At 31.2% G+C, this 14281-nt stretch overlaps 5 protein-coding genes across 14 annotated transcripts; 2 read left to right on the forward strand and 3 right to left on the reverse strand.

The window, feature by feature from the left end:
- Positions 1-134: 134 nt before the first annotated feature.
- Positions 135-3377, forward strand: LOC107070383 (dipeptidase 1). 2 transcript variants are annotated; one of them, XM_015328524.2, is made up of 11 exons: positions 135-296; positions 1003-1159; positions 1229-1391; positions 1458-1741; positions 1838-1895; positions 1984-2160; positions 2256-2346; positions 2430-2505; positions 2589-2739; positions 2820-2935; positions 3047-3377. In XM_015328524.2, exons 2-11 carry the CDS (start codon positions 1035-1037, stop codon positions 3108-3110), a joined length of 1305 nt encoding a protein of 434 aa, XP_015184010.1. In that variant the 5' UTR covers positions 135-296; positions 1003-1034; the 3' UTR covers positions 3111-3377. The 2 variants fall into 2 exon arrangements, with proteins under 2 accessions (XP_015184010.1, XP_015184009.1); XM_015328523.2 differs by lacking the exon at positions 135-296 and adding an exon at positions 452-810.
- LOC107070384 (antizyme inhibitor 2) lies at positions 2736-4970 on the reverse strand. 2 transcript variants are annotated; one of them, XM_015328526.2, is made up of 8 exons: positions 4787-4970; positions 4635-4711; positions 4384-4556; positions 3988-4297; positions 3666-3905; positions 3379-3587; positions 2991-3301; positions 2736-2925 (listed from the first exon to the last, which is right to left on the reverse strand). In XM_015328526.2, exons 1-7 carry the CDS (start codon positions 4968-4970, stop codon positions 3241-3243), a joined length of 1254 nt encoding a protein of 417 aa, XP_015184012.1. In that variant the 3' UTR covers positions 2736-2925; positions 2991-3240. The 2 variants fall into 2 exon arrangements, with proteins under 2 accessions (XP_015184012.1, XP_089032118.1); XM_089175992.1 differs by having other exon boundaries at positions 4384-4711.
- A 467-nt stretch (positions 4971-5437) lies between these two features.
- On the reverse strand, positions 5438-8191 carry LOC107070385 (antizyme inhibitor 2). Of its 7 annotated transcripts, XM_089175995.1 has the most exons (9): positions 8067-8191; positions 7845-7955; positions 7193-7747; positions 7041-7117; positions 6790-6962; positions 6394-6703; positions 6073-6312; positions 5777-5988; positions 5438-5699 (listed from the first exon to the last, which is right to left on the reverse strand). In XM_089175995.1, the coding sequence occupies exons 3-9, from the start codon at positions 7380-7382 to the stop codon at positions 5669-5671; spliced, it is 1233 nt and encodes a 410-aa protein (XP_089032121.1). In that variant the 5' UTR covers positions 7383-7747; positions 7845-7955; positions 8067-8191; the 3' UTR covers positions 5438-5668. The 7 variants fall into 7 exon arrangements, with proteins under 7 accessions (XP_089032121.1, XP_089032120.1, XP_089032122.1 ...); XM_089175994.1 differs by having other exon boundaries at positions 7845-8147; XM_089175996.1 differs by having other exon boundaries at positions 5777-5985; positions 7845-8142.
- A 259-nt stretch (positions 8192-8450) lies between these two features.
- eIF3i (eukaryotic translation initiation factor 3 subunit I) lies at positions 8451-10087 on the forward strand. The gene is made up of 5 exons (XM_015328617.2): positions 8451-8609; positions 8830-9076; positions 9170-9450; positions 9518-9718; positions 9794-10087. Exons 1-5 carry the CDS (start codon positions 8607-8609, stop codon positions 10040-10042), a joined length of 981 nt encoding a protein of 326 aa, XP_015184103.1. The 5' UTR covers positions 8451-8606; the 3' UTR covers positions 10043-10087.
- A 217-nt stretch (positions 10088-10304) lies between these two features.
- On the reverse strand, positions 10305-14143 carry Parp1 (Poly-(ADP-ribose) polymerase). 2 transcript variants are annotated; one of them, XM_089175967.1, is made up of 5 exons: positions 13561-14143; positions 13356-13497; positions 12728-13260; positions 12435-12640; positions 10305-12343 (listed from the first exon to the last, which is right to left on the reverse strand). In XM_089175967.1, the coding sequence occupies exons 1-5, from the start codon at positions 13669-13671 to the stop codon at positions 10369-10371; spliced, it is 2967 nt and encodes a 988-aa protein (XP_089032093.1). In that variant the 5' UTR covers positions 13672-14143; the 3' UTR covers positions 10305-10368. The 2 variants fall into 2 exon arrangements, with proteins under 2 accessions (XP_089032093.1, XP_015184102.1); XM_015328616.2 differs by having other exon boundaries at positions 12728-13263.
- Positions 14144-14281: the final 138 nt, after the last annotated feature.

A 14281-nucleotide genomic window follows, 5' to 3' on the forward strand; every position in this document is an offset into this window, starting at 1 on the left:
CGTCGATATTATAGGAAACTTCACTCACACAGCGTATAACACACACACACACACATACGTATAATCTTCAATTTATTTTTTTGAAGATAATTATATCAATATTTATATTATCTTTCAACGACCTTTGCGATTAATCAAATTCAATAATTATAATTCGAATGGACTCGCTCATTGTCAGTATTCTGTCAGTAGACATATCGATCGCATTTTGTAATCTTGTATTTATCAAATAAAGCATAAGAAGAAGAATAAGAAGAAGAAGAAGAAGAAGAAGAGAAGAAGAAGGAGCAAGTTTCGTAAGTAATTACGTTGACTACATGATAGATATATGTATACATGCAAAAAGAGTAGGGAGAGATGGAATTAAAAAGTTATGTATACAAGGTACCGCAATAAACTTTGTCCACATTAAATATCTCCTTCATTTACAATAGTAATAAAACAAGTCTGGAGTACAATGAGTATTACCCACCTGAAATGCGAAAAATTTGAAGAAAAATCCTTTTGTAAATTCACAATACACACTAGTCATTACAACATTAATTGTACCCTTAATAATTGAGACTTAACTAAATTACATAAATCTCTTTCTGTTCGTTCAATTGATTTATTTATTTATTTATTTGCGTTCATACGAAATGAATATTATTGCGATTAGAGAGTTACCCAGTATATATGTACATAGAATCTATTAACACCGAGAAGGATATACACATCGAACTGTTATTTGTGCGACGAGTTATCTCTAGTAAGAGACAGTCAGACGGTCAATTTCTCATCTGGGTTTCGCTTGGAATGTCTTAATAATGGGTGATTTAATAATAATTAATCATAACTACTTCTTTTTTTGTTTACATAAAATGAAATAAAATCGGGGTATAAAGTTTGCATCTCGCAATATCTACTATCGATCCACCTGATACAATGATCCATATCGTTAAATCGTTAATTCTAAACAATTATGCAATTACATGCGTATATTATTTATTAATTGTTTTGTAGAAACTTTCATCTCGAAATATTTGACCGGAAGAATGTTGTATATAAACGTGGCTGTTTGTTTGTCAATGTTATTATTGATTGTTGGCTTATCCGTTGGATTAAATGGAAATCAATTGAAAGGTAGCGATATATTAGATTTGGCACCTCTTATCGATGGGTACGTATCACGATGGTACGATCGACGATATTGTAAGATTGATTGAATTTATTGATAATATGTTTGCAGACACAACGATTTACCATTTAATTTGTACGAGAAATTGAATAACAATTTAACAGAATTCCCATTTGAAAAGTTACTCGTTGATGATCCAGTTTGGGGAAGAGAAGCATGTTCAACGTGTTACACGGATTTACCGCGTTTAAAAGCTGGAAAAGTTGGTGGACAAGTGAGTAATATTATTCATTCATTTAAATCTAATAGTTTAACTTACTATTGTATCTCATTATAATAGTTTTGGGTTGCATACGTGCCGTGTAATTCTCAATACAAAGATGCAGTACAATTAACACTTCGGCAAATAGACGTGATCAAAAGATTTATAGATCTTTATCCAGAACATTTGCAATTGGTTAAATTTGCCAAAGATATTGAAGTTGTTTGGAGAAATGGTCGAATTGCATCGATGATCGGGGTTGAAGGTGGTCACTCTTTAGACTCCAGTTTGGCTATTTTGAGGATTTATTATGAATTGGGAGTTCGTTATGTTACGTTAACGCATACTTGTAATACGCCCTGGTAAGTATGAATTTATTACAACAGATTACCTACCTACAGATCATACCTTCCAATAATTCCAATTCTAATGATCGGATTTATTATTTTATATCTTAGGGCTGATGCATCGCCCATTAACGACGGATATCTATACAATCTAACAGAATTTGGAAAAGTATGATGAGTAATTTGTTTACCATAAAAAATTGACTAAGCAATCGTTCATAACTTAACGTGTAAGCAATGAATTATTTTTTTTTTAGACATTCGTTCACGAAATGAATCGTCTTGGTATGTTAATCGATCTCTCACACGTTTCCCACAACGTTATGAGACAAGTTCTAGCTATTTCAAGAGCACCCGTTATATTTTCTCATTCCTCTGCATTTGGCATCTGTAATAATTATCGAAATGTTCCCGACGACGTCCTGCGCTTGGTTGTAAGTCTTACTTTCTAGTTACGTCAATAATATTCCAAAATACATATTTATGTGCTTCATTATTCGTATTTAATCATTTTCTACTTTATCAACAGGGGGAAAATGAAGGTATCGTTATGGTGAATTTTTACTCGCAATTTGTTAATTGCAATACATCCAGAAATGCAACTATGCAAGACGTCGTTGGTAAAAGAATACAAATAATTAACGTAATCGTAATAATAAACGTCATCATTTTGCAATTGTACTTCTTTATCATATTTTTGCAGATCATATTAATTACATTAGACAAATTGTTGGAGTAAATCATGTGGGTATTGGCGCCGATTATGATGGCGTAAATGCGTCAGTAAATAATATATTATACAGTGAGAGATTATTTATTGATTATTTAAATGATATAATGATATCTGATAACTGATTTTCAGAGTACCTGAAGGCTTAGAAGACGTATCAAAGTACCCTTCCTTATTTGAACGTTTGTATGGACAGCATGAAGGAGAGCCGGAATGGAGTAGGGAAGATTTGGAAAAATTAGCTGGAAGAAATTTCATCAGAGTTATGACAAAAGTAGAAATGGTATGACAATTATATTATCTAGACATTTTCATTCTTGCCTTCTGTTAAATCTAATACGAATGATTGTCTTTGAAAAAAAGGTACGTAATTCAATGTCGTCGATTCCGCCTATCGAAGATATTATAAATGCACAAGATTTGTTTGAAGCGCAAAAGAATGCTGGACTTGAACCAGGATTATGTCAAACTGCAAAAGAGTAAATAAGTTTGAATTTGCTTCGATTTGTCATTCATCAAAAACTATTTTCATACCAATCTCTTCTTCTTCTTCTTCTTCTCCTTTTTATTCGTCTTTTTTCTTTTTACAGATGGAATGAGATATTATCTTCGAATATTGACAATTCCACTGTACCATCTAAACCGACTCAATAATATTAGCAGAAAAAAAGAAAAAGTATATTATCAAATGGAAAAAAAACAAATATAATTAATAAGTATTTTTGTATGTACCATTTATGGTACATATATTCATGCGTTATTAGAAAAATATTAAGTTTTCCGCTTATTCTAATTTACACAGCCAATAGTTCATGTTATATCTGGTAATGTCACAAAACTCTTCCCTAAAAAAAAAAAAACGATATTTATAACATGTTATCATAATATTTGAAAAATACAAATCTCTTATATTTATATTAACCATTGGCTTTTTCTGATGAATGGATAAACTACTGGTGGCTCAAATCCATTAAATTTGAAAGCTAAGGAAGAAGTGTATGCACCCATGTCGCTCCAAACAAGCCAATCTCCTATTTGAAATTCTGGCAATAACGTATCTTTGATGATACAGTCATAAGAATCAAGAGTCGGGCCCCATAAAGTGGATAGGTATTTTTTATCGGATACAGGCTGTGGAAATCGATTAATCTACAATGATGCACCTTTACATAGATATTGAATAGTAGAGTTTTTAAATCAATTACATACATTGAACAATGAAATTGGATGACGCGAGCATAAGTTTAATAATTCTTCTATAAAACCACTGTATACTCCGCAATTAGCAAAGTACATATGTCTCAGACCATTTTCATCGGATATAGTTCTTTTCGAATGTATATAAGCAGCTAAAGTAAACGCTGATTCGACGTAATATCTACCTGGTTCGCTTACAACTTGTATATCAGAATCTAATTTGTCTACAGCATCATTAATCACATTTGCAAGCTACAAATAAAATCAAGAGGATAATTATTTTCAATATATTTTAACGTACGTACAATAAAAAGTGTTATATTAATAAACTGACCTCGTCGATTCGAAATTCACTGTCCCCTGGGAAGCCACCGCCAATATCTATTATCTTGATATCTTTGCATCCTATCGATTTAGCGAAAACAATCAAATGCTTACATATTTCTATTCCATACGTGTATGCACTAAAATCGCTACATGGACTACCAACGTGAAAACTAAATCCATGTAAAGTTAAGCCTAAATTTTTGCTTATTTGGATTAATTTGTTTGCTTCGTCGCCTGGATCGCACCCAAATTTAATTCCAAGATTAATAAATTTAGTTAGATTAGAGTTACTGTCGCATCGAAAGCGAATAATTATTCTGTCAACAATAACACTTTCATTAATTATTGATTCGATGTAAAAGACATAAGACGATATAAGAATAGAAAAGTTTAATCAACTTGCTTTGCTTCAGGAAACAGATTTTTGATTTTATAAAGTTCCAATTCGTTGTCAACTGTCATTTTATCCACTCCAACATTTTTGGCAAATTTTATTTGAGATGGACACTTTGTTGGATTGGCAAAGATTATTCTATCCGGTGTTACACCATACTGCATAACTTGTTCAATTTCTTGCTGCAACAACAAATGACACTGATATAACAACATTATTGTATAGACAAATTCTATAGAAAAATTGTATAGAATAATTACCGGCGAGGCGCAATCGAAACTGGCATTCATAGCAGCTAGAATCTTAATAACCGTTGGATCAGGATTACATTTTATAGCTAAAAATGTTTATCATTAATTATCGTAACGTTCAATAAGTGAAGAAAAAAAATCTATTTTTCAAGTAAGCTTACCAAAGTGCGGCACAACTCTTGGCATTTTTTTCAACCAATTTCTATGCTTTTTAATAATATCACCGAGATCTAATATGTAAAATGCATCTTCTTGATCACGACTAGCAATGATTTCTTTTAAAATGTCATACTCTTTGACTTGGTCCTTGTAAATCTTAATTTCGTTGACGTTAGTGGAAGACATTTTTCACATATATTATGTAAAATGATGTACGTCTTTAGTTTGAACAAGTCGGTTATTTATAAACTGCTATAAGTACTAACTAGACTTTCTATAAGTGATAGTACGAATAATTACTTTTAATTAGTAATACTATGTAGTATTTAAAAAGATAAAATAGATGTCCTTCGAAAATATTACTACTAACTAACTTAACTAAAGTACGAAACAATACTTATACAAATACTTGGAAGTTCTAAACGAGGCTAACTAATGCAAATCATTCTATATAATTTACACTATTGTTGTAAAGAGACATTTTCCTTTATAAATAACTAGTAATCATTGTTTGTTATACAGTGAATAATGTGGTATTTTATTTAATGATAATACGACTTGTTAATTTCTAGTATAGTCTCATTTTGTAATATTGATATTGCATGAAATATGTTTAATGTCTACCAGGAAAAATGCATCAAGTGAAGGCGAGCAATGAAGAACGCGCGTTTATTACTTTTAGAAAATGTTAATTATAAATTTCAAAAAAAAGTATATATATATATAATTAAAGGAGCCGAATACATAAATACATTGGATGAAAGTTGTGTGATACATATTAAAAGTATGATATAATACCTTAATTAAAGATAGTTTTTTGTCATTGAAATTCATATCTCTTTTTCAAAACTATACAAATAATTTGTACAATCAATTGCTCAACGTTACACATGGGTAATGTCACAAAACTCTTCCCTAAAAAAAAAAACGATATTTATAACATGTTATCATAATATTTGAAAAATACAAATCTCTCTTATATTTATATTAACCATTGACTTTTTCTGATAAAAGGATGAACTCGTGGCGGTATAAATCCATTAAATGTAGAAGCTAAGGAAGACGTGTATGCACCCATGTCGCTCCATACAAGCCAATCTCCTATTTGAAATTCTGGCAGGAATGAATCTTTGATGATACAGTCGTAGGAATCGCAAGTCTGTCCCCATAAAGTGGAAGGATATTTTTTATCGACTACAGGCTGCTGCAACAAGTTATCTTTACTAAACTATTTATACAAAAATAAATAGAACTATTCTCAAAATAACACACAATGATTATAATATACATTGAATAATGAAATTGGATGACGCGAATTGATATTCAACAATTCTTCTATAAACCCATTATACACTCCGCAATTAACGTAATACACATTTCTTAAGCCCTTTTCTTCTGATATAGTTTTTTTCGAATGTAAATAAGCAGCCAGAGTAAACGCTGACGTTACGTAGTATCTACCTGGTTCGCTTATAACTTGTATGTTGGAATCTATTTCTTCAATAGCATCATTAATTATATGAGAAAGCTAGAAAAATAAGAAGACAATAATATACATCTATATATCTTACAAATAAATTGCAAATGTAAATACATATATTAAACGAACCTCGTCGATACGAAACTCACTTTTCCCTGGGAAGCCACCGCCAATATCTATTAACTTGATATCTTTACATTCTATCGATTTAGCGAAAGTAATCAATTTCTTGCATTTATCAATTCCACACGCGTACGCTTTGAAATCGTAACATGGACTACCAACGTGAAAACTAAATCCGTATAAAGTTAAGCCTAAATTCTTGCTAATTTGGATTAATTTGTTTGCTTCGTCGCCTGGATCGCACCCAAATTTAATCCCAAGTTTGGTACAATTAGGGTGATCAGAATTACTGTCGCATCGAAAGCGAATAATTATTCTGTCAACAATAACACTTCAATGAATTGTTGATTCGATGTAAAAGACATAAGATGATATAATAGTACAAAAGTTTAATCAACTTACTTTGCTTCAGGAAACAGATTTTTTATTTTATAAAGTTCCAATTCGTTGTCAACTGTCATTTTATCCACACCAACGCTTTTGGCAAATTTAATATGAGATGGACACTTTGTTGGATTGGCAAAGATTATTCTATCCGGTGTTACACCATACTGCATAACTTGTTCAATTTCTTGCTGCAACAACAAATGACACTGATATAACAACATTATTGTATAGACAAATTCTATAGAAAAATTGTATAGAATAATTACCTGCGAGGCACAATCGAAACTGGCGTTCATAGCAGCTAGAATCTTAATGACCGTTGGATCAGGATTACATTTTACAGCTAAAAATGTTTATCATTAATTATCGTAACGTTCAATAAGTGAAGAAAAAAAAGATATTTTTCAAGTAAGCTTACCAAAGTGTGGTACAACTCTTGGCATTTTTTTCAACCAATTTCTATGCTTTTTAATAATATCACCGAGATCTAATATGTAAAATGCATCTTCTTGATCACGACTAGCAATGATCTCTTTTAAAATATCATACTCTTTGACTTGATCCTCGTAAATCTTGATTTCGTTGCCGTTAATCAAAGAAGACGACATGTTTCATATATTATATATTCTGTGCAGAACGAATTCTTTTTTGTTTCGATGAACCTTCGATGCCTTTATATAATTGATAAGCATTGTTTATGACCACACTTTTTATTTACTCAATGATAATTTGTATTGTTAAACTATTTGTATTTGCATTTAGAGTAGAGTGAGTACATTGATACCACCTGTTTGCACATCATATTTCAAATTTCAGATTTCATAATATGAGAAATATGAGTTTTACCAGGAAGTTTTTCACAATTTTGCGATCCATTTAGAGATATAATTAGTATAGTAATCACATAGAAATTATCAGCCATCAGCTGTTTGTAAAGCTGCTATCGTACATCGACATTTATCTCACAATCAGTCTATATATAAAACAGATGTACTCATTAGAAAAACGTACTAAAAATGTAAATATACAAACACGTGAAAATATATAACTGGTAATTATATCAATAATACCATTCTGTTGAATGACTTATGACGGTCTTTTACAAACATTTATTATCAACATAATTTAATAATGTTCATTTGTAATTTAATTGTGAACAAATAATGAGGCCTAATGACGACCTAAAGAACAGACATTTTTTTTTACAATTTGACAATTTTACATTTTTAATTTTATACAATTAAATAATAATTATAAGTTAAAATAGAGCATTATAAGGAACGATTATTAACTTGAATAAGTAAAAATACAGGGAATCCTCCGTTTTTAAATTTTCATTGCCAACCTTGATGACCGAATGAATGTTACAATAATCTATATAACTATATTATAATTATTTATATTATGTAATAAAATAGTACATAAATAAAAAAGAATTTCTCTTCTACAATTAGAAGAGATGTATTTATTCATATTTTCATTGCATAGATAATGCCACGATAATGCATTAAAAAAATAGCAAGAAAATTCCTAGAAACTTGCTTAGTTGTTTTCTGTTAAATGCCATTGGACGATGGGATAATCTAAAGATGTTATGATTGGCTCGTTGTACCTTAAAAAAAAAAAAAAACATTATAGAGAGAAAATATTTTCAAATTTATTCATTGTGTAATAAAATAAGGAAACTAATGATTTTATACTTCATGGTCTATTCCCAGTGACGAGTACCAAGTTATTTGTCCAAGTATCGTTAAACGTGCTTCAGAGGAAACGAACGTCAGGAATAAATTTATTCATTGTTTTACTAATAAATACAATTTCTACCTATAAATATGGTTAGTTATTTTCAATATTTGAAGAAATTAGCAAATATCTTGTTAATATATTTTTTCTGTGCATATACATAATATTGGAATGTGTTACATATAACCTTATTAACCAACTTGTTAACTTGTCAAGAATTAAATGTATATACATATGTATCTCTATTGTGTATATGTATAAAGTTTAACTGACTATTATTAATCAAAAGTGCCTTTTTATTATGTTTTTCAGAAACCTTTAATGTTGCATGGGCACGAACGTGCCATTACAAAAATAAAATATAACAGAGAAGGTGATTTAGTTTTCTCTGCTAGCAAGGATAAAAAACCAAATGTGTGGTATTCTTTAAATGGAGAACGTCTTGGAACTTTTAATGGACATAATGGTTCAGTATGGTGTATAGATGTTAATTGGAATACAACTAGATTTTTATCTGGCAGCGGTGATAATACGTTAAGAGTATGGGACTGTGAGACCGGTTTGTATTGGCTTTCTTCTTATTGTATATTAGATACACATTATGTGTATCTTTATTACCATATGTATGTTTTTGTTTGTTTGTTCTTTTTAGGGAAAGAGATTGGACAACTGGAAACAAATAGCTCTGTAAGAACGTGTGGTTTCAGTTATTCGTCAAATCTCGCAGTTTATTCGACCGATAAAGCTCTAGGTCATCAATGTGAAATGTTTATAATGGATATTAGAAATGTCGATACTAGCATGTCGCAAGAACATGCAATATCTAGAATTTCCGTTTCTGGACCAAGGATTTCTGCTATATTGTGGGGTGCTTTGGACGAAACCATAATTACAGGTCACGAAGACGGTGAAATTACTCTTTGGGACGTCAGAGTAAGTCGTTTTTATATCCAATTTCCTTCTTATACTCGAAATAACAACTAATGTTCTTACATTACAGATGGGGAAAAAGTTGACCAGTACTAAAGGTCACAAGTCTCAAATCAATGATATGCAATTTAATAAAGATGGAACTATGTTTGTGACCGCGTCGAAAGATAATATGGCTAAATTATTTGACAGTGAATCGTTGGTTTTATTGAAAACTTATAAAACAGAGAGACCAGTCAACTCAGCTACGATATCTCCCATTTTGGATCATGTAAGTTTTTCTTGTTTTTTTTTTTTTCAATTTCTTCATTTTAAAATAATTCGAATAATGTAATTTTAATTACAGGTAGTATTAGGCGGTGGTCAAGATGCTATGGACGTAACAACTACATCAGCTAGACAAGGAAAATTCGATTCCCGTTTCTTCCATCTTGTATTTGAAGAAGAATTCGCACGTTTAAAGGGTCACTTTGGTCCAATCAACTCTTTAGCATTCCATCCCAATGGGAAGAGTATGTCGACCGGAGGAGAGGATGGTTATATTCGTATTAATACATTCGATCAATCTTATTTTGATTTCCATTTTGAATATTAATTAAATTATTTGATTAAACACAAATAAACATGACTCTAATTAATATTTCGTATGAATATTTTTATTAGAAAAAATTTATCTCAATTCTTTACTTTTTCATTAAATGTTACAAACAACATTGAAATAATAGAAAATTACGAATACGAAATAGTGAAACAATTGTTCAATTATGGTAAGATAGAATATAACGTTCCTTAACTATTATTTGTCATATCGGAGGTAGCTGCAGGAAAATAGCATTGCTTTAATAATATATAACAAGTTATGCTAATTATTATTATTATTATTATTAGAATATCAATCAGATAGTAGGAGATGTGTAGTAATTAAATTTTATATTTAAAATTCATCTTGACTAAATAACGAGCTTTCACTTGAGCCGTGTCATATACGATGTATTCGTTGTACAACAATGCCGATTTTTTGTGAAGTTTCACCTGCACGGGAGGACCATATGGAACTTCCACGCTATCGTCCATTTTATGAACGATGCTTGGATCTGGTTGCGTTTGTCCCCTTCCCATCGTGGAATGTTTATCTTTCGGTAATTTTTCAATATAATCTGCTTCGTACCTTTCATACATATTGCCTAAAGCAACTTCGCATAACAGTAACAATCCCGTTGGATTTTGAGTATTGGTGCAACAATAATTGGCTGACTTTGATACCATATCGGCAAAGTAAATACCTTTGCCAAACATGTAACCAGTGACGGGTGCTTCTGGTGGCGCTATTCTAAGTCCCTGAGACAATATTCCAGCAAAATTGGTTGTCCTAGATCCATGCCAAAGTAATTTTTTGTTGGGCAATTTTTTAAATGGCTTATATCTTTGATCTTCCCCTTGTCTTTTGATGACGAAAACATCCTCGATTTCTAATTCGTAATGACTATGAGTTGCCGCGTGTGTATTATTAACATATTGTTTAATTACTTCAAAATCTTTGCTAGATTTATCCAATACTTCTATCTTTGTTTTCAATTGTTCGTAATGAACGTCTAATGGATTTTTCTCTTCTTTCGTCTTTTCGTCAGTGTGAAGCAAACTATATGCTACTTCCATTTCGAGCAATGCTTCTAACATTTCACACTTCATTTTGATTTCTTCAACAGTTTCCAATATCTTCGGTCCAGATATTCCAAAATTATGCGGTATCAAGGTATAAAATCTATTGGATGCATCTATAAGCGTGGTGCGTTCGGGAACACTTGTTGCAACTATTTCTTGCAATTCTGTTAATACGGAATATGCTTTTTGAATTTGCTTCTTCGATATTTTACCAAGCGGCATTTTATCCATATCTATTTCAAACTCCAACATTACTTTTTTCATGTTTTCTACATTAAATATAAGTCTTATCAGATCTTGGACAGGCTTTTCCAAATGACTTTTTATATTAGAATCTAATAATTTGGATGTATCTTCGTCGTTTCCTTGATCTATATCAATGGGATACATTTTGTGCGGTACTTTGACAAAATGTTTCCTATTATGCCATGAATTGCCAGATTTCTCTTCGTAAAGTTGTAAAAATCTCTCAATACAATCATTTAAAGGCATACTTTCCAATTTTGTATCGCCTATGGTAGTACCTATTCTACCCCAACTTCTAAACAACCAATATTTACTAAGTTTATCGTGTTTCAAAATTTGTAATTTGTAATAACTGTTTTTCTTAGCTTGAATATCCGTTATTCCTAACGTCGCGTTATATTTATTTTTTCCATCTTGATAAACATGCGCGCAATCCTCTAATCCGCTATCCATATCTACCGTACCACCTCCCTTAACTTGTAATTTCACTTTGCCGGATAAAGATTTTTCAAATTTACTTTTACTTTTCGACGTACTCGATGATGATTTTTCTATAACAGTAGCCAGACGATTTTTAACGTCACCTCCCCAATCGGAAATAGTTTTCTTTTTAATTAATGCAATTGCAAGTTCTGTATAATCCTTTGCTTCTTCAACTAAATCTTCCGAAACAACTTGTATATCCAATACCTTAGCCTCTTCCATTTTTTTATTCATTTTTTTCACTTCCTTTGGATTTGAAATAACAGCTGCCAAATGTTCATGTATTTTCGTGGTCACAGAACCACCTAAAAGAGCTATTTCTTTTTTCAACGTGTCTTTGCTTTTTTCTGTACTACCTAATATCACAAATTGCATGTTCTTCAATGGTTTTGGTTTAGTTAGTATTTTTGGTCCAGCGTCGACTTCGTCTTCTTTTTTAACCGCGCTAGATGTCGATGGAGCGGTAACTTTGATCAATCTCTTAACAACTTTTGGTTTGAAGGCCCTATTAATTAATACAATTATACAAATTACATATCACCAATGCATAAGCTTTTATATAAGCTTTTACATAAGCTTTTACATAATTTACTTACAAAGCTTTATAAGTATCCTTCAATTCATCTGGAACGGAACATTTCTGTCTCTTAGGATCTTGAGTAGTGTATTCACATTTTGTCCATTCTGTCAAATCTCCGGTGCACTTGTAACCAAGACCCGAAACGTATTTCAATTGCCCACTGCATTTTGGACATGGTTTTAAAGTTCCAAAGACTAATAAGTCGGACGCCATGTCCAACATCTAGACAAATATTTGTTGTACACACTTTATCCTTTATTATTACCTTATAGTCCTTAATGTAGAATTAAGACAATATTAATGACCTACCGCAGAAACACCTTCAGGTACTTGTTGCTTGTTCGTTTCTAAAATCTCTCGGAGTTCTTTCTTATTAAGTGAAGATAAAGTATCTCTCATTGCAAATAATTGTTTATTTTGTTCTTTCAATTTATTTTCCTCTTCAGCATCCTCGGGTTCTTCCTTCAATTTCTTTACAACTACTGCATCATCATTGCTAATTTTAGGCAATTCCTTTTTGACATTGGCCTGATCTTCTTTTGACAAAGATTTGATTCCAGCAAGGGAATCGGCTTGATCAAAAAATTCAAGTTCCTTTCTGAGTTTAACGAAACATTCCAAATGATACCATCTATCTAAACCGCCGTATCTTCTTGCTTCTTCGCTTTCAAAATCTTTTTTTGAAATTCTTATCTCTTCTTTCATTATTTTCTCTTCGCATCCTCTGCACATAGCTCTGCTAGACTTGGCGTATTGTATTGAAAAATCTGAAGATGCGTCTGCACCTTTACCACGCTTCTTACCTTTCTTAGCAGGAGCTGCTACATTTTGATGATTCCCTTCTTCTAAAATATCCAACAAAATGTTGTTACACAATTGTTACACAACCAAGTCACCAATTGTAAAGAGTAGTAAAATTCAATAAAAAGTATTTAACCTATAGATTTTTTAACACTTTCTTGATCTTCCCAACGGATACCATCAAAATTTGCTATATCCGCAATAGACTTGGGACGTTGTTTTGCAAAAAAGCAATTTGGATGATACCACTTGGTTATGTTCCCATCAAATATTGGACTCTGCAAATGAAACAATTAATTAACTTATTCATTGAAAAGAAATGACATTCTAATTCTACATACTTGTACAACAGTAGCAAATCTTAAAGTATCTTTTATAATGGAAGAACGACAATTTTGACATGAGGAACGAGAACTCTTGGCATATTCGACAAGATATGGTAAATCCGTCATTGTTTCTCTTTTTTCAAAACACTCAAGTAGAAAAATAATTAGAAATTAGAAAAATAGACGACGACAACAACAACACAATGACAAATATTATTAGGTTGGCGATTAGAGGAATGCCCTACATTAGCAGATATTGAGCATTACTTAATAGTGCAACCCGGCAAACGTTGATTTTCAAAATTTTCCTCATTCACAGTTCTTATAAATAAAGTGTTACAGGAAGTGACGTTCGTTGTTTCTTTCATATACGTAAGAAAGAATGGATAAACTTTTGTTTGCTTGTTTTTCTTTCTAAAAAAAGACAATTGCTTTCGATAAATCGATAGTCACATTTTAAGATGATCATTTGTGTTAAATTATTGACAAAGTTCACGTTAATTTGTTTCTATTCAATTATAAAATGTTTGCGCGCGCAAATTCAAATTTCAATTGTTCCACTCTATCTTTTGACAATGACAATATTTAGGTATATGTTATTACACACATTATAACTCTTATTATAATATTAATGAAATAATATTACTAACAAATTATTATTATATAATATTGATTTTCGAGTGAAGTAGTGTTATTCTTAAGTGCTTATCTAATTGATTAAGTACAAAAGAAAAGA

The sequence above is a fragment of the Polistes dominula genome, unplaced genomic scaffold, assembly GCF_049000335.1.
Source record: "Polistes dominula isolate Pdom_NZ unplaced genomic scaffold, Pdom_raw_medaka contig_21, whole genome shotgun sequence".
In the NCBI taxonomy this organism is placed as follows: domain Eukaryota; kingdom Metazoa; phylum Arthropoda; class Insecta; order Hymenoptera; family Vespidae; genus Polistes; species Polistes dominula.

What these genes read in the sequence shown, in the direction of transcription:
- LOC107070384 (XM_089175992.1), bottom strand. Translation starts at nt 4,970, where the DNA reads ATGTCTTCCACTAACGTCAACGAAATTAAGATTTACAAGGACCAAGTC. An exon ending in GTGAATTTCGAATCGACGAG is followed by an intron (nt 3,906 to 3,987) that starts GTCAGTTTATTA and finishes TTTTATTTGTAG; the next exon opens with CTTGCAAATGTGATTAATGA. An exon ending in ATCCAATTTCATTGTTCAAT is followed by an intron (nt 3,588 to 3,665) that starts GTATGTAATTGA and finishes CGATTTCCACAG; the next exon opens with CCTGTATCCGATAAAAAATA.
- LOC107070383 (XM_015328523.2), top strand. An exon ending in CATACTTGTAATACGCCCTG is followed by an intron (nt 1,742 to 1,837) that starts GTAAGTATGAAT and finishes TTTATATCTTAG; the next exon opens with GGCTGATGCATCGCCCATTA. An exon ending in ATCTAACAGAATTTGGAAAA is followed by an intron (nt 1,896 to 1,983) that starts GTATGATGAGTA and finishes TTTTTTTTTTAG; the next exon opens with ACATTCGTTCACGAAATGAA.
- eIF3i (XM_015328617.2), top strand. An exon ending in AGTATGGGACTGTGAGACCG is followed by an intron (nt 9,077 to 9,169) that starts GTTTGTATTGGC and finishes TGTTCTTTTTAG; the next exon opens with GGAAAGAGATTGGACAACTG. An exon ending in TTACTCTTTGGGACGTCAGA is followed by an intron (nt 9,451 to 9,517) that starts GTAAGTCGTTTT and finishes CTTACATTACAG; the next exon opens with ATGGGGAAAAAGTTGACCAG.
- LOC107070385 (XM_089175995.1), bottom strand. Translation starts at nt 7,382, where the DNA reads ATGTCGTCTTCTTTGATTAACGGCAACGAAATCAAGATTTACGAGGAT. An exon ending in GTGAGTTTCGTATCGACGAG is followed by an intron (nt 6,313 to 6,393) that starts GTTCGTTTAATA and finishes TTATTTTTCTAG; the next exon opens with CTTTCTCATATAATTAATGA. An exon ending in ATCCAATTTCATTATTCAAT is followed by an intron (nt 5,989 to 6,072) that starts GTATATTATAAT and finishes AACTTGTTGCAG; the next exon opens with CAGCCTGTAGTCGATAAAAA.
- Parp1 (XM_015328616.2), bottom strand. Translation starts at nt 13,671, where the DNA reads ATGACGGATTTACCATATCTTGTCGAATATGCCAAGAGTTCTCGTTCC. An exon ending in GATTTGCTACTGTTGTACAA is followed by an intron (nt 13,498 to 13,560) that starts GTATGTAGAATT and finishes TTTCATTTGCAG; the next exon opens with AGTCCAATATTTGATGGGAA. An exon ending in AAGTGTTAAAAAATCTATAG is followed by an intron (nt 13,264 to 13,355) that starts GTTAAATACTTT and finishes TGGATATTTTAG; the next exon opens with AAGAAGGGAATCATCAAAAT.